Raw genomic sequence first — 18,896 nt, 5'->3', positions numbered from 1 at the left:
AACTCTAAGGTGACAGGGAGGAATGGCAAACCTTTGTGCTCCTTTCCGTGATACTCAATTGTCAAGTGCAACAGAGGGAGAAGGTTGTCATCATCTAGCAAAACCTTGTGTGCTGACTGTTGAAAGGCCACATTCACATCTGCAAGAAAGAACACGGGGGCTGACAAGGATGCTTGGCTCCATAACAAACCCAGACTCCTCCAGCTTTCCACTTCTCCCCCAACATGCCCCGTGCTAACAGCAGGGCACAGTGGACATCTGTTGCATTTGTCTAACATCCATCCATTCTTCTCTTCTTGCTGACAAACTGCCTCCTGATTTTCCTTGGAGAATCATCCCTATTCAGTACAGTTCACATATTTCCAGTGGGTTAGTGCTAGACAACACCCGATTCTAGGGGTAGCTGGGTGATGTAGGCATGATCAAATGGAACGTAATACTCTACTCTGTTATGCTATATTGTTTAGGGATATTAACATGACCAAGCCAGGCCAATCCAGAGGCTCTATTCAGACTCTAAAAGAGTCCAGCTCTTTTTTCAAGATAAACAGGGGCTTAGTAGGATGTAAACTTGGCTAGAGACTATCTGCTACCATACAGAGCAGGCCTGTCTGAGAAGAAAGAGGTGAAAGATGGAAAGAGACCAAGTCCTAAAGGTGCCACACGCATCCTGGATCAAACTTTGCCGAAAACCATCACACGTCTGAGCTTTTCAGTTATGAGAATCAATACATTATTTCTTTCCTTTTGCTTTGCTTAAGTGAGTTTGAATTGGATTTTCTGATATTTGCAACCACAAGTACTTATATTTGTACTATATAAGTATAGTGGACATCTATGATTTTACTGAGTTAGAAAAATGATCAGCCTGTGTGTATGTATTTTCTCACATTTCTTTTTTTGGATCCTTACTCAACTCTATTCATGCAGTATGAATGGAAATGGCCATCAGTTGGTCAAGGGGTGGACACTTCACTGAACTAGGCATAGCCTAATGTCTGACCTCTTTGATACATGTGATGTGGGCTGGGCCAATCAAAACATAGAGAATTCCCTAGAATTCTCTAACTTGCAACAAGAGGGACAAGGCTCAGTTCCTTCAGTAGAGGACACTGTGAGGCATATTCCTGGGAGCTGCCCGTGATCATGTTTCCAGAAGGTCATCAAAGAGCTCACAAGAGACACAGACAAGATATGGTGAATGAGCAAATGAGCGAGAGAGAGAGAGAATGAATCCAAGTTGTCCCACTGGGGTTTTAGATACAATAACAAATCCATTTCCCTTTCCCAACTAGGCTAGTTTGGGTGAGTTTCCGTCATTCACACCGAAAGAATTCTACTATAACACTACAAGCAGCACTAAGTCCCAATATGACCCATAAAGGATATATGGCTATAATCCAATGAGAAAAAACACCTGGTGTGAAGGCCTGCACCAACTCTTCCAGGAAGGGTCATAGGCCAAGACACTGTTCCCAATGACCCCAGCATGAAGCCTACCTGCAAGGGCCTTCCATCTCTGGAAGCCACTGCTCTGTAACTGACCAGGCTGCTCTTATGTGGAGGAGGCCTTAAAAGGGTCAGCAGCAGCCAAGAAATACCCTACAATGTCAATCAGTTGATCATTCTCAGGGTCACAGACAATTACCATGCTCAGTTACTGCAGTGGGCGGTGTTTTTAACATGTGTTGAGCTGTGTCAATGAAGGCCTGAAACAGTTCTCCACGTCCCAGAAGGTAAAAGTCTTTAATGATCTGAGGAAAGAATTTCAATTTACAATTCGGTAAAGCAAGGCAGGAGCTCTTCACTGTCCTGAGGAATTACACGTATACAGTAATTTCTAATTTCATCAATTTGAGCCCAAGCTACAAAACATACAGGCATTTGGCATTTCAAAGAGGCATTCTTAGTTCCGCATAGCAGGATGACTGGTGTGTATTTGGCATTATTTATTCAATAGCAACATAATTATATATATACATGCCAGAAAAAAGTATACTCCCAAATCTTTGTATTACAGTAGATTTGTGGCATTAGGTATAGTTTGCTCACTTGGCTAGGAACAAGTGAGTCGACTCTGGAAGTCTGGGTATAGGCAACCAGTGCTCTCAGGAAACATCAGAGAATGCAATTCACTGCCTACCAGCATCACCGTAAGAATCACAACAGTTAAGCCATTACCTTCAGCTGACCCAGTAAATCAGATTCTTCTACCATCAACTTCCAGAGATGCTGTGAAAACAACCAACAAAACAGGGACAAATTTCATTACAGTGAGAAGTCCTGCAAAGAATGGTTCCACACCAATCCAGCAATGTATTAAAAGAAGACTATACCTTGCCCCACACAGAAAAATTCACTCAAAAGGATTAATGTATTATTCCGTTCTCCCACTGCTGTAAAGAATACCTTAGACTGGGTCATTATAAAGAAAAGAGGTTTAGTTGCTTACAGTTCTACAGGCTGTACAGGAAACATAGTGGCTTCTGCTTGGCTTCTAGGGAGGCCTCAGGAAACTTACAGTCATGGCAGAAGGCAAAGGCATCTCACATGGCAGGAGTACGAGCAAGAGAGAGCAAGGGGGAGGTGCTGCACACATTTAAACAACCAGATCTCACGAGAACTTACTATCGTGAGGACAGTACCAAGGGGAATGGTGCTAAACCATTCATGAGAAACTGCCCCATGATCCAGTCATCTCCCATCATGCCCTACCTCGCCCTACTTCCAACACTGGGGATTACAACTCAAGAAATTTTGGTGGGGACACAGATCCAAGCATATCAATCATAGACCTGGGTATAAAACTGAAAACTATAAAATTTCTGGAAGAAAACAGAAGAGAAAATCTTTATATCCTTGAGTTAGGCAGAGTTCTTAGATATAACACCAAAACATGATCCATAAAAGAAAAAAAAAAAAAGGTAAACTGGATTTCATCAAAATTAACAACTTCTGGGGCAAGTCATAAACTGTGAGAAAAGAGGCCGGGCACGGTCTCTCATGCCTGTAATCCCAGCACTTAGGGAGGCCGAGGCGGGCGGATCACAAAGTCAGGAGTCTGAGACCATCCTGGCTAACACGGTGAAGCCCCATCTCTATTAAAAGTACAAAAATTAGCCAGGCGTGGTGGCAGGCACCTGTAGTCCCAGCTACTTGGGAAGCAGAAGAATCACTTGAACGTGGGAGGCAGAGCTTGCAGTGAGCCGAGACCACGCCACTGCACTCCAGCCTGGGCAACAGGGTAAGACTCCATCTCAAAAAAAAAAATAGTGAGAAAATATTTGTAAGTCACATACCTCTTAAAGAACTTAAATTCAGAATACATGAAGGACTCTCAAAATTCAACAACAAGAAAACAAAAATCCAATACAAAATGGGCAAAGAGGCACATGAAAAAATGTTCAACCTCACTAGTCATTACAGGCATGCAAATGAAAAAGACAATGGGAAATCCCAGTACTTTGGGAGGCCAAGGCGGGCGGATCACGAGGTCAGGAGATCGAGACCAGCCTGGCTAACATGGTGAAACCCCATCTCTACTAAAAACACAAAAAATTGGCTGGATGTGGTGGCGGGAGCCTGTAGTCCCAGCTGCTCGGGAGGCTGAGGCAGGAGAATTGCCTGAACCCGGGAGGCAGAGGTTGCAGTGAGACGAGATCGCGCCACTGCACTCCAGCCTGGGCAACAGAGTGAGATTTTGTCTCAAAAAAAAAAAAAAAGAGTATTTTATATATATATATATATCATAGGTGATACAGAGGACATATGTATAATAAAAGGAAAAGCACAACATTTATTATAAATATGCGCATGCTTCACAGGTATCCTCAAAATGTACAATTAGAACATACATAGAAGTCTACACTCGACACAGAATATACATTCTCCAGGCACATGCAGGACAGCTAAAAACAGAAACCAGACCCTGTATTAGTCCATAAAGAAATCTGCAATAGATTCCAAAGAAACAATATCATACAGACCATGTTCTCAAACTATAATGCAATAAAATTAAAACAATAAATTCCTTGCTTAAAAAAATCATAAACAAAATTAATTAGAATTATATAGAATATAATGAAAACACTACATGCCAAAAACTTGTGAGACACAGTCAAAACAATATGTAAAGTTTTATATATATTTCTCAGAAAACACAGGTCAAAAATAAAGGAGTCAAGCTTTCAACCTGGGAAAGAGTAACTTAAAAAAAAACACGAAGGAAGAAAATAATAAAGAAAAAGGCAGATATCAATGAAACAGAGAATTCAAACAAAATATACATATATATGTGTGTGTGTGTATATATCTCTTATTTTATTTTATTTTTATTTTATTTTGAGATAGAGTCTCACTCTGCTGCCCAGGCTGGAATGCAGTGGCGCCATCTCAGCTCCCTGCAACCTCTGCCTCCCAGGTTCAAGCAATTCTCCTGCTTCAGCCTCCCGAGTAGCTGGGACTATAGGCGTGCACCACCGCACCTGGCTAATTTTTGTAGTTTATTTTAGTAGGGACAGGGTTTCACCACATTGGCCAGGCTGGTGTCAAACTCCTGACCTCAAGTGATCCGCCTGCTTCGGCCTCCCAAAGTGCTGGAATTACAGGCGTTAGCCACTGCACCTGACCCCAAAATATATATTTAAAAAATAAAATTAAAAAAAGAAAAAGCCTGGTGGGCACAGTGGCACATGCCTACAGGCCCAGTTCCTCGGGGGGCTGAGGCAGAAGTTTCACTTGAGTCGAGGAATTCTGAGCGTGGTGTGCTACACCAATTAGGTGTCCACAATGAATTCGGCATCAGTACAGCGACCACCTGGGAGTAGCGGACCACCAGGTTGCCTAAGGATGGGTGAACTGGCCCAGGTCAGAAACGAAACAGGTCAAAACTGTAGTGCTGGGGCGCGGTGGCTCACACCTGTAATCCCAGCACTTTGGGAGACTGAGGTGGGATGACTGCTTGAAGCCAAGAGTTCTAGACCAGCCTGGGCAACATACTGAGACTCCGTCTCTACAAAAAGTTTAAAAGTTAGCAGGGCATGGTGATTTGCACCTGTAGTCCTAGCTACTCAGGAGGCTGAGGCAGGAGGATTGCTTTACCCTAAGCGTTCAAGATTACAGTGAGCTATGATCACAACACTGCACTCCAGCCTGGGAGACAGAACAAGACCCCATCTCTGGGAAAAAAAGAAAATGAAAGGCCAGGTGCTGTGGCTCATGCATCTAATCCCTGCACTTTGGGAGGCTGAGGCAGAAGGGAGGATCTCTTGAGCCCAGGAATTGGAGGCTACAGTGAGCTAGGATTACACCACTGCACTCTAGCCTGGGCAACAGAGTAAGAAGAGTAAGACTGTATCTCAAACAAACAAACAAACAAACAAAAAAAAAGAATTAGCCAGGCATGGTGGCACGCACCTCTAGTCCCAGCTACTTGGGAGGCTGAGATGGGAAACCCATTGAGCCTGGAAGTTGAGCTGCAGTGACTCATGATTGCACCACTGCTCTCCAGCTTGGGTGACAGAGCGAGAAGCTGTCTCTAAAAATTTTTTTTAAATTAAAGAAAAAGCCAGCCCCAGTGGCTCACGCCTGTAATCCCAGCACTTTGAGAAGCCGAGGTGGGTGGATCACTTGAGGTCAGGAGTTCGAGACCAGCCTGGCCAACATGGTGAAACCCCATCTCTACTAAAAATACAAAAATTAGCTGGATGTTGTGGCATACACTTGTAATCCCAGCTACTCAGGAGCTGAGGTGGGAGAATCCCTTGAAACTGGGAGGTGGAGGCTGCAGTGAGCTAAGATTGCATCAATGCACTCCAGCCTGGGCCACATTGAGACTCTGTCTCAAAAAAAAAAAAAAAAAAAAGAAAAAAGAAAAAGAAAAAAGGATAAAAACAAAAGCTTGTTCTTTGAAAACACTAATAAGACTAAACAATAAAAAGAAATTCTAAATAAATAAAACATACATGACTACAGATTTTTAAAAATTAAATCTAGATGAAATGGGTAAATTCCTAGAAAATACCAAAATTAATACAAGAAATAACTCTTTTATGTCAATAGGTTTTAAATACACTGAACTAGTTAAGTTTTCCCTCCTAAAATTATCTAGCTTAGATTATTTTTCAGGTAAATACAAATTTTCAGTAAGAATTCCTGTCTTATATAAACTGTTCTTAAAAAAATAGAAAAAGAACAAAACCCAACTAGCCCATTTTATAAGGACTGTAGAGTCTGTATTCCAAAACCACATAAGCAAAATACAGGGAAAGAAGGGTATAGTCTTATTTCATTGGTGACACGGTGTGGCTGTGTCCCCACCCAAACCTCATCTTGAATTGTAGCTTCCATAATTCCCACGTGTCGTGGGAGGAACCCGGTGGAAGGTGATTGAATCATGGGGGTGGTCTTTCTCATGCTGTTCTTCTGAGAGGGAATAAATCACTCTTATAAAGGGGTGATTTATTTTATAATAAATTATATTTTTTATTTTTTTATAGTATTTTATAAAGGGGAGTCCCCCTACACAAGCTCTCTTGCCTGCTGCCACGTAAGACCTGACTATGCTCCTCATTCGTCTTCAGCCATGACTGTGAGGCCTCCCCATCTATGTGGAACTGTGAGTTCATTAAACCACTTTCCTTTACAAATTCCCCAGTCTTGGGTATGTCTTTATTAGCAGCACGAGAACAGACTAATACAACTAGTGATTACAGATGTAACACATCACAATCAAGTAGTGTTTATCTCAGGAAGAACCAGCATCTCCAAATCTAACCAGAAATTTATCATATAAATAGACTAAACGAGAAAAATAACCCAGAGCAAGAAACTGAACCTTAATTGATAAAGAGCACTTGATAAAATTCAACATCTACTTATGATAAAAACCTCTGGACTGGCTATGGTGGCTCACAGAAGGACCACCTGAGCCGAGGAGTTCAAGACCAGCCTGGGCAACACAGCAAGACCCCATCTCAAAAAGTAGTCATAAAAATAGAAGGAAAGTTCTCTCATTTGCAGATGGTATGGTCATCTGCTTAGAACAACTGATAAAATCAGACTATTAGAACTAAAAAGAGTTCAATGAGTTGCAAGGTATAAGATTAACCTACAAAAAGTAATACCACCATTTCTCTATGTAAGCAGTAAAAGCTAACAAAAGACATAATTAAAATAAAAACTATTAAGTACTTCAGCATTTTTAAAACCTTTTTGTTTAAGCACTAAAATACATACAGAAAAGTACAAGTCATAAGTTCACAGCTTGAAGATTTTTACAAATTGAACACCTGTATTACCAGCACCCAGATCAAGAAATGGAACCAACTGAGTGTTCCAGCATCCTAGAGGCCCCACTCATGCCCCTCCCACTGACTCAAAGGCAAATACAGTCCTGACATCTAGCGCCAGGTTCACTTTGCCTGTGTTTGAACTTTACAGAAATAGATTCACACAGTATACACACTTTAAAGGAAAACTTTTTTACAGGAGAGAAAGAATCCCAAAAGGGATAAATATAACAAATATTTACAAAACACTCCCCCCCTTTCCTTCAGGGCATACCATTTCTTTTCATTGCTGTAGGCTGTTATTGTTGCAATAACGCCTTCCAAAGTCCATTAGCTACAATTCTAAGAAACTCCAAAGAGTCTGTGCTTCACTTTGCTTATCATTTTTACAAAATGGAATATAATTTCTAGCCAACTTTCACAAGAAAAAAAAAATTTTTCCTATTGTTTATAATTCACTCAGTACAATTTTACTTTCCTCCATTAATTATATTTTCCAAAGATTTATAATAAAAATGATAAAGCAACGGAAATACACAATTTTCAAAAATGAAAGGAACTGATACCAACCCCTCTAGACTAGAATCTGCCTTGGCCTATAGACGAGGGTGAGGCAATGTCTTAAAATTTTTAAAGGACAGGAACATGGGTCATTTAGATATTTACTTGCCCAGAAAGAATCAAATCAAACAATATTTCACAGCCATTTTATGATAGAACATTCTGTGTCTACAACACAGTTCTATCTCTGATGACCAGGAGTTTTTGAGACAGTGACTAGAAAGGGAAACCATATTTATAATAGATGATTGTGCTTCCAGCCCATGGAGATTTGATGCTCTTAGCAGTTCCAGACACTGAGCGAAGTGCACTGCTTTTTTTTTTTTTTTTTTCACTGCAAGCTCCGCCTCCTGGGTTTACGCCATTCTCTCGCCTCAGCCTCCCGAGTAGCGGGACTACAGGCGCCCGCCATCTCGCCCGGCTAATTTTTTGTATTTTTTTAGTAGAGACGGGGTTTCACCGTGTTAGCCAGGATGGTCTCGATCTCCTGACCTCGTGATCCGCCCGTCTCGGCCTCCCAAAGTGCTGGGATTACAGGCTTGAGCCACCGCGCCCGGCCAGTGCACTGCTTTTTAGCTCTATTTTCAGAATCCCCTGTAGAGGTTTGTCTTTGGTGGGTGGACTGGCTGCTTAAATAGAAGTACTTGCTGGGCGTGGTGGCTCACACCTGTAATCTCAGCACTTTAGGAGGCCAAAGCAGAAAGATCGCTTGAGCCCAAAAGTTCAAGACCAGCCTGGCCAACATGGCGAAACCCCCATCTCTATTAAAATACAAAAAAGTTTGCCAGGCATGCTGGTGCAGGCCTGCAGTCCCAGCTACTCAGGAGGCTGAGGCACATGAATTGCTTCAACCCGGGAGGCGGAGGTTGTAGTGAGCCATGATCACTCCACTGCACTCCAGCCTGGGCGACAAAGCAAGACCCTGTCTCGAAAATAAAACAAAATAAAATAAAATAAAAGTACCGACCCTCTACTGACCTACGAATCAGAAGGTCTGGAAGTAAGGGCTTGGTGCAAGTGCAGGTTTTAAAATTTCCTCATGTGGGCCGGGCGTGGTGGCTCACGCCTGTAATCCCAGAACTTTGGGAGGCTGAGGTGGGAGGATCACTTGAGCTCACGAGTTTCAGACCAGCATGGCCAACATGGTGAAACCCCATCTCTACTAAAAATACAAAAATTAGCAGGGCATGGTGATATGTGCCTGTAATCCCAGCTACTGGGGGGGCTGAGGCAGGAGAATTGCTTGAACTTGGGAGGCAGAGGTTGCAGTGAGCTGAGATCATGCCATTGCACTCCAGCCTGGGCAACAGAACAAGACTCCATAAAAAAAATAAAAACTAAAACTTTCTCATGCGATCCTATGCTTAGCCAATGTTGAAAGCCATGAATATAGTTAACAACGCAGTTGACTAAATGTCTCATTTCATGTTATCACACATCCATGAGACAAATGTTAATATAAGCCACAGAACATATATGCTCCTTTGAAAACTTACTGGTCACAATTTAAGTCGGTGGCAGCAGCACAATTCAAAATGAAGAAGACTGCGCTCCAGGAGTCGCAGGCCTGGCACTGACTTCACTATGGCAACTCACTGTGCCACACCAGACAAGCCAGACAAGGCAGCTTGCTGAGTGTTTGCTCCATTTATAAGAATGAGAAAATCATATTTGTTCTGCTTTCCTCATAAGACGATTGTGTATTTAAATGAAAGTACAAGGGCCGGGCGCGGTGGCTCAAGCCTGTAATCCCAGCACTTTGGGAGGCCGAGACGGGCGGATCACGAGGTCAGGAGATCGAGACCATCCTGGCTAACCCGGTGAAACCCCGTCTCTACTAAAAAATACAAAAACTAGCCGGGCGAGGTGGCGGGCGGCTGTAGTCCCAGCTACTCGGGAGGCTGAGGCAGGAGAATGGCGTGAACCCAGGAGGCGGAGCTTGCAGTGAGCCGAGATCCGGCCACTGCACTCCAGCCTGGGCAACAGAGCGAGACTCTGTCTCAAAAAAAAAAAAAAAAAAAAAAAAAAGAAAGTACAAGTTATAAGCCATACTAAACTCTAAACTACAAGAAAGACACTAAATTTAGTCAGAATTAGTTGATTCCTAGGAGTTATTGCAAATGATAGAGACAGATCCAAAATGCTGATTTTCAAAATTTAAACCAAGACCTCCCCTTTATTCAACTAACTAACCAACTAAAAACCACCTGTCTTTTAGTTAGATAGGAAAATGGGAAGGCAGTTCTGCCTCTGTTAATGAAAACTGAGGCTTTTCTTTTTCTGTTTCCTGCCTTCAACTCTCTGCAACAGCTCTTTCCAAGCTCGGTTCTTACCACATCAAGAAAAATACAAAAGTCAAGTAACTCAATTTCTTTCTTTCTTTTTTCTTTTTTTTTTGAGACAGAGTCTTGCTCTGTCGCCCAGGCTGGAGTATAATGGCGTGATCTCAGCTGACAGCAACCTACACCTCCCAGGTTCAAGCGATTCTCCTGCCTCAGCCTCCTAAGTAGCTGGGATTACAGGCGCCCGCCACCACACCCGACTAATTTTTGTATTTTTAGTAGAGACGGGGTTTCACCGTGTTGGCCAGGCTGGTTTTGAACTCCTGACCTCAGGTGATCCATTTGCCTTGGCCTCCCACAGTGTTGAGACTACAGGCGTGAGCCACTGCACCTGACCAACTAACTCAATTTCTAGGGAACTAGTCTAAATTTTTCTAAAAAAAGAAAAACATATATATATATATAATATATATATATATACACACATATATGATGAAACACAAACCTCAGCCACAGTGCTTCGAATGCGATCCACCACCTGTTCAAAGTCCACCAAGCTGAAGAGCGGCTGCTGCTTGAGACGGTGCAGCTCTGCAGCGAAAGTGTCTTCCTGGTTTTTCAAAATGGATCCTGCAAAATAGGAAGGCACCGTCAAAGGAGGACAGAGAATATCCAGGACAGTCAGGGTTTTCTGGGGAGGGCTAATCTCGGTGGGGCAGCAACTTCACCTGCTTCTCAGACAAATGTCATGATTCTGCTACAATCTCAGGATAGGAATATTATCGACCACTCGGTTCTGACCAGGCATGCTGGGGGGCCACACAGTGTTAAGGAAGAAGAGCGTTTGAGGGTGCGGTACATTGGACAAGGAGATTTCTACCTTTTCTAGTCAGGTTCACATTTTGATTCTCAAACATCTGGACAGATTCTCCAACAAATAGGATTTTTTCAGCAACCCTCACTGGAATGTAGGATGGCAAAATCTCCACTCGTAGGGAAAACTGCTTCAGAGATGGTGCCAGCATGTTCTCTTCCTCAATCAGGCGCTAGTCAAGGAGAGAGTACACATCAAGATGAAGTATGAAGCAAGAAAAGGAAAACACGAAAATATCTAGTAACTCTCCCAACCCATGATTTAAAGTAAAGACGCAGGGACTTCAAATCTGGTGTTGCACAGTTCTCAAACCACCCGTTTTGGAGAGACGTATTTCATCTTCAGGCAGCAGAGTGGCATGGTGGAAATAAGAGTGGCTTTTTAAATACTGGGACTTGGGCCTTCACTCTGCCTTTACTACTGAGTAAAAACTTGCACAGTTGACCAGCTTCCTTACTTATACAATGAAAGAGGTGGTCTTTTTTGTTTTCCAGGCCTTCTCTCTCTGTCTGCTCTGCTGGTGCTCCTCAGGGCACTGTCCCAGACTGTCTTTTCCTCTCAGCCTACACTCCTTATACAATCACATCGTCTTCTGTGACTGATCAGTGGAACAGATAGTTTTAATTTTTAGGTCACAGACTTCTCTGCAATCATAAAAGCTATGGACCTTCCAGACAAATGTACAGAAATATCACATTTCATGAACCTTCTGAAGCCACCCAAGGGCCCCAGATTAAAAATCTCCAAGCTCCATGCTGATGATTCCATAGGTAGATTTAGAGCAAGCTGGAGTGCTCTCATGAGCCCCAGGTTCAGCCCACTGAACATTTCCTACAAGTTCCTCAAACTCAACATGCCCGCCATTAGACCCATCTTCTTCCCCGCATACCAGCAGTATACACCCCTATCATGACTACTTGCCCAGCTGCTGAAGGCAGAAACCTGGGTATCATCAATGATTCTTCCCTCTTGACTCATTTCCAAGCACTCACTAGGCCTATCGATTCCACCTTCTAAACATCTCTCACACCTCTTTACTCTTTTTTCATATTCAATGTTAGTATCTTTGGTTTAGGGGACTATTATTTTCACCTAAGTCTCCCCAACACTCTCTTTTTTTTTTTTTTTTTTTTTTTTTTTTTTTTTTTTTGAGACGGAGTCTCGCTCTGTCGCCCAAGCTGGAGTGCAGTGGCCGGATCTCAGCTCACTGCAATCTCCGCCTCCCGGGTTCACGCCATTCTCCTGCCTCAGCCTCCCGAGTAGCTGGGACTACAGGCGCCCGCCACCTCGCCCGGCTAGTTTTTTGTACTTTTTAGTAGAGACGGGGTTTCACCGTGTTAGCCAGGATGGTCTCGATCTCCTGACCTTGTGATCCGCCCGCCTCGGCCTCCCAAAGTGCTGGGACTACAGGCTTGAGCCACCGCGCCCGGCCACCCCAACACTCTCTTAACTGGTTGACCTGCCTCTAATCTTGATTTTTAAAAAATGATTCCCCATACAGCATCCACAGTGATTTATCATGAAGCTTGACTGTGGTACCCACTTGCTTAAAATTCAATAGCCCCCAACTCTTTTCAGGTTCAAGTACAAATTCATTTCTACTGTTTACATGCACCTTTGTGATCTTGCCTCTGCTTAACTCAAGTTTCATCAAGTAACAACTTAAAAGTTTCAAGTACCACCTCTCCCTCACACCATCTCTTATAATATTTTACTTCAGGCTTTACTTGACCATTTCAATTGAATTACTATTGTTTCCCTAAATGAACCACGTCCTTAATGGCCCCTGTACCTTTACACAGATCATTCCTTCTGCCTGGATATCTCTTGATCACTCCTCCCAAACTCTTTGCAATTTAGACATACCTTCCACTGAGAAGCCTTCTCTAGTCACTCCAAGACCCTATCCCATGACCATGTTCCAAGAATACCCATATTTAGTCTTTTCAGAGCACTTAGTACACTGTAATGTAACTGTTTACTTTTCTACATATCTTCCCCTAAGCTATGAGCTCCTCAGGGACAGAGACTACTACTTTTTATTTGTATCACCTAGAACAATGCCTGGCACATAACAGGCATTCAATGAAATACTACCACAGGATAAATGAATGAATGGATGGATGGATGAATATGGACATTGTAGAACTTTGAGGAGTCTAATCAAAACACCAAATGGCCGTGTGCGGTGGCTCATGCCTGTAATCCCAGCACTTTGGGAATCTGAGGCGGGTGGATCACCTGAGGTCAGGCGTTCGAGACCAGCCTGGCCAACATGACAGAACTCCGTCTCTACTAAAAATCTGAAAATAAAAAACATGAAAATTAGCCAGGCGTGGTGGCACACGCCTGGTCCCAGGTACTTGGCAGGCTGAGGCAGGAGAATTGCTTGAACCTGGGAGGCAGCGGCCGCAGTGAGCCAAGATTGTGCCATTGCACTCCAGCCTGGGCAACAGGTGAGAATCTGTCTCAAAAAAAAAAAAGAAAAAAACTCCAAACTGTATTTAAAATCTAAAACGTAGCTAGCTATTCCATTAGAGTAGCTATATCCATATAAGTAAGACTTATAATCTCTTAAATGCATATATTGGAAAAGGAGAAACAAAAAGAATCTCACAAACATATTTTCTATTTTATAGTCTCACACTAGTTAAGACAAAGCCAAATGTTTACATCCAAAGAATTGATGGAAGGTGCTCAGCTATGAGCTAAGAAGGGATCACCAGAAGATCATTTGGCTGCACGCTTTTCTGACTCCTGGCAGGAGGGTGCTGGCTGCTTTTTGGGCTCTCACCAAGTCCTGGAGTTCTCTCAGTTGTTTTCCTGTCAGTCCCCCAATGCCCAGATCCTCCTCGTCCTCTTCTGGCTGAGCACTGACATTACCAGAAGATGGACCCTGTTTGATAAAGAATTCTTCATGCTGGTCCAAGAGGAGTCCGTGGAGCATCCAGGCTGAGAGTTGTTTATACATGACCCCATGACAAATGGCCAGGATTCTGGGCAGAGCGGAAAGTAAGAGGCTTAGAAGTCATGCTTTCAACTGTTACAGGATAAACAGAGGTCTGAGAGTTTGATGAGTCATAAGGGAAATAACCAATTAAGTTAAAAATAATTGTGCTATTTTAATTTAAATGTGGGTGAACTAACTCACTGAATTTCCGTATTTGCAGCCTACATAATGAAATTTAAAATGTTCAGTATATGTGCTGATATTATTTTAGGGAAGACATTTTCTTCCCTTCTTTTATGTAATTTTCAAAACTGATGGATACTAAATATGTACAACTGTTTGATAGCAATAAAAAATAAGAATAATAAAAAATTTTTAAAATGGACTTAATGGAGTCTCTTTTTGGCTACCACAGTATTAAATTTGTTTTATTTTTGTTGGAATCACATAGGGAGAGAGCATCAATGCGTGAGGGCCAGGTATACATGAAAAACTATTATCTAGCAAAATTCAGAAACTAAAACAAAATGCAGAATGGTTTTGGGGGAACAGGATATTCAGATGGTCTCGAAGGATCATCCACCAGAGAGTGTATTAATTAAAAGGGGAAAATGTACCTCTACAATGGAGCAGTGATGGGCAGGTGATGAAAACACCTAAGCCAAGCGATCCAACTGCACATCAGTCATGAGATAAACTTACTTTCTGTGCCTTCTAATATGATGTCATGGGAAATAATACCACCTACATAGTATTCTTGCCAAAAAAGTTTAATCCAGATCTAATCATAGGGAAACAACAAATCCAGATTGTGGAACATTATACAGGACAGCTGGTCAGGACTCTTAAAACATCGGCGTCATCCAAAACACCAAGAGCAACGAAAGGCAAGGGGGACGGTTCCAAATTAAAAGAGACTGAAAAGACATGAGAACAAAATGTAGTATGTGAACACTGATTGGATCCTGGACAGCAAAAAAAAAAAAAAAAAAAAAAGAAGAATAGCTATGAAGGAATTCTGGGGGACAACTAGAAAAATTTGGATATAATATTATTGAATTAATGTTAGCTTCTTGGGCATGACATGGAATTGACGTTCTATAAGAAAATCCCTTTTTATTTTCTTTCTTTTTCTTTTTTTTTTTTCGAGACAGGGTGTCACTCTGTCGCCCAGGCTGGAGTGCAGTAGCACAATCATGGCTCACTGCAGTTTCGACCTCCTGAACTCAAGCCATCCTCCCACCTCAGCCTCCTAAGTAGCTGGGCCCACAGGGGCATGCACCATGCTTATTTTATTTTTGTATTTGTAGAGATGAAGTCTCACTATGTTGCCTGAGCTGGTCTCCTAGGCTCAAGCTATCCACCCAACTTGGCCTCTCAAAGTGCTAGGAACACAGGTGTGTGCCACCATGCCCAGCCAAGGATGCCTTTTTTCTAGAGTGATATAAGATGAAGTATTTAGGGGTTAAGTGTTGGGATATCTGTGACTACTTTCAAATGATTCCGCAAAAAAAAGTTTGTGTGTTTCACATATATGTATAGAAGGAGAAAAAGAGAATTCAAATGTGGGAAATGTTAACAAATGGTGAAACTGAAGGATATACTAGCGTTTGGTTGGGTTTTTTTGTTTTTTGTTTTGAGACAGGGTCTCGCTGTCATCCAGGCTGGATTACAGTGGCGAGATCTCAGCTCAACCTCCTGGGCTAAAGCAATCCTTCTGCCTCAGCTTCCCATAGCTGGGACTACGGGCAGGCACCACACCTGGCTAATTTTTTTATTTTTAGTACAGACAGGGTCTCGCTATGTTGCCCAGGCTGGTCTCGAACTCCTGGGCTCAAGTGATCCCTCTGCCTCAGCCTTGGGATTATAAGTGTGAGCCACCGAGCCCGGCCTTCAAGTGTTTTGTTATATGTTTCTTTCAACTTTTTTGTAGGTTTAAAATTTTTCAAAATAAAAGGCTGGGAGAAAAAGAAATTATAAGAGCTTGAGCATGTTATTTGTAGTATGCTAACTGAATGGAATCTCTCTTTAAAAAGATCACACATGAAGCTATTTACATTTATGCATTTCTGAGTATGTGGTCTGTAAAGTTTGGTCCCTGCAAACACAGAACAAACATGTATATATAATATCATCTACGTAAGATTTTATATTCTATACACAAAAGTATAATAGAGAATAATTAAGTCCCTAAGGCATGTTGTGGAAAGTTTCCCGCTGTAATGAGAGTTTACTCATGCAGTGGTAAGAGTGGAGATTAACAGTTGTGAGTGGCCTGGCCGGGTGCGGTGTCTCACACCTGTAATCCCAACACTTTGGGGAGCCAACATGGGAGGATCGGTTGAGCCCAGGAGTTCAAGACCAGCCTGGGCAACACAGCAAAACCTCATCTGTATAAAAAATTAAAACAAAGTAAGAAAAAAGGAAAAAACAAAGAGAGCTGTGAGTGGCCTCAGGGACCATCTATTATAATTTTTCAATGAATGTCACAATTTTTTTAAAATAAGGAAAATGGAGAAATGGAAAGATCAAACAGGTGGTCTTTGATCATACTCTACACATATTTTTATGCAGTTGCAATCACAAGATAAATACAATTTTGTATCATTTGTCAGTACATATTTATACAAAATATTTTGCACGTGATAGTACCTATATCTTTTGTGGCTTTATAGTCTATCAAGTGAACATATCATTATTTAAATTTTCTTCTACTGTAATTTTCTAATTTCCTGATATAGTACACAACATTGCAATGAACATGTTTGTGTATATAGTTATTTTCTTCTATTAAATAATTTTGTTAGGATAAAATTCCTAAGAGTGGCATCATGGGATTATAAAGCATAAACATTTTTAAGGACCTTCAATTTGAAAATACCAGCTACTCAAATACACATGTTTAGACATAGCAAGCAACATCTGGCACATGTAATGGAATTTCTGCAAGGATAACAAGATCTAAACATTTAAAAACACTGCCTCAAGGTCATCCAGGCAGCTAAATCCTGGTTTTGACACTCAGCACTCTATAGCCCTTTGCAATGCCTGAGCCATAATAAAGGCTACATGGGCTCTTCTGCTCATGGAACTTTTTCTATCCTGGTCATAACCTTCCCAAGAGGGAAACCTGAAATGACCTGAAAATAAAACATGTGAGAACTCAAATAATTTGACCGCCCACCTCCACCACCGATTCCCAGTTAAGCCATGACTTACTTTTCCAGTGCACTTCGAACAGGAGGCAACCCCCCACAGCTGTGTTTGTAGACTGTTTCCAGGATTTGACAACCATGAATCTGTGGAAAATACGGCCTTGTCAAACTGGATTCCATTCTAATAGTCCATGCAAGACAAATTCTTATTCCATATTCAACCAAGAGGGCACAATTTAGGAGAGACTGGGGTAAACTTTCTCCTAAGATTTACATATAGTGGTTCTCAAAGAGGGACCACCCCTCCATCAGCGGCATCACCTGGGGGCTCATTAGACACGCAAACTCTTGGTTAGAACCCAGCACTCAGTGGTTCCACAAGCCCTCCAGGTGATTCTAATGCACAGTAAAGTGTGAGAACCACTGCACTTAAAGCAACCAGAATCATTTAGAGTTGGAACACCAAAGCCAAGGAAAGCTCTTTATTTCGAGTTAAGGTCCAATTCAGTCTACTTCTAAGGTATATACTTTTTCAAAAATCCTCTGCCACTATGTTCTTCAGACTTTTAATTTTACCACTTTGAGGTATAATTTACCATGAAATTCACTCGTTTTAAGCATACTGATCAACAATTTTTAATAAATTTCAAACACTGGGCAACCATTACCACAATCCAGTTTATAACATTTCCATTGCTCCAAAAAGCCCCTTTGTGCCTGTTTGCAATCAATCTCCATTCTCGCCCCCAGCCTAGAATCTTGACCGCCTGATTTTTAAAAACTCTGAAGAGCCTTGGTACACTAGTTTCTCTACCACCATCCTGGCAGGAAGGAAGATTCACCCATCTGCAATCCCCCTCTTTTCCACTCTCCTTCCCATAGCCAGCAGAAGCTGAAGGCCAACCAAGACGTGCAGCTAGGGCTGGCTTCCTTATGCTGTCCTCTTTAGCTCTACTTGCCTAGAAGGTCCCCTTTTATTGTGGGAGATAGTTTAATCTAGTGGTTAAGAGCACACTCTTTGGAGCTAGACAGAGCTGGGATATAAACCCATTTACTACTATCTGTGTGACGCTGGGCACGTCCCTTAACCTACTTAGCCCTTTAGTGGATTGTGTGTGATAATGTATTTAAAGCACTTAGCACAGTGTCTAGTACACAACAAGTGACAGTAAAAGCTGGATGTTGTTATTTGATGAGGGCAATTAGCTTTGAAGGGCCAATGAGCACCCACGACTGGCTTTGCTGGCACAGCATGAATGTAGCAGAGCACTTGTTTCTACACTTACACAGTTAAAAATGATGCAGCAATGTGGCAGATTAACTGGTTTACTAGTTATATTAATGAAAATGAACACCCTAATAAGCTAAGGCACAAATAAAAATCTTAAAAAAATGAAGACTTGAACTAAAGATGTTTAATCCATTTGTCCACTTGGTCCAATTGTGGACCAATTCAATAGGACAGCAGATACTTCTAATATGAAATCTTAAAGCATTTATTCCTCAGAATTATTAACTCTGCCCAGAAAGACAGTCTCCTGACTTCTCAATATACCTGATAAAAACTTGTGATAAGAATAGGCTTATTTAATAAACATCTGGCTTTCACTTACTGATCTCAAAATTCTCAGAAAGCTGCCAGCACACTAACCATAAACCTATTACCTTCTTCCTAAGAATTAACTTTCTGCTTCACACCCAACAGTTCTAAACTCTTACTGCAGGTTCCTCTCACCTGCAAACATCCACAGCATTTTTTTTCTTACCCCAACAACATTCTTGGGC

General features: G+C 41.9%; 1 protein-coding gene across 10 annotated transcripts in view; it reads right to left on the bottom strand.

Annotated features, from left to right (window-relative positions):
• TUBGCP4 (tubulin gamma complex associated protein 4) overlaps positions 1-18,896 on the bottom strand; it is a 39,011-nt gene that overhangs the window by 13,151 nt on the left and 6,964 nt on the right. For all 10 annotated transcript variants that reach the window (XM_010383798.2, XM_030930739.1, XM_010383799.2 and 7 more), the window contains 7 exons: positions 17,176-17,255; positions 13,801-14,002; positions 11,013-11,178; positions 10,638-10,762; positions 2,182-2,232; positions 1,649-1,754; positions 32-139 (listed from right to left, as the gene is read on the bottom strand). In XM_010383798.2, the coding sequence (XP_010382100.1) occupies positions 32-139; positions 1,649-1,754; positions 2,182-2,232; positions 10,638-10,762; positions 11,013-11,178; positions 13,801-14,002; positions 17,176-17,255 (838 nt within the window). The remainder of the gene's footprint in view (positions 1-31; positions 140-1,648; positions 1,755-2,181; positions 2,233-10,637; positions 10,763-11,012; positions 11,179-13,800; positions 14,003-17,175; positions 17,256-18,896) is intronic.

This window comes from Rhinopithecus roxellana, chromosome 5 (assembly GCF_007565055.1).
Source record: "Rhinopithecus roxellana isolate Shanxi Qingling chromosome 5, ASM756505v1, whole genome shotgun sequence".
NCBI classification, from domain to species: domain Eukaryota; kingdom Metazoa; phylum Chordata; class Mammalia; order Primates; family Cercopithecidae; genus Rhinopithecus; species Rhinopithecus roxellana.
This window is presented reverse-complemented; position numbering and strand designations above follow the sequence as displayed.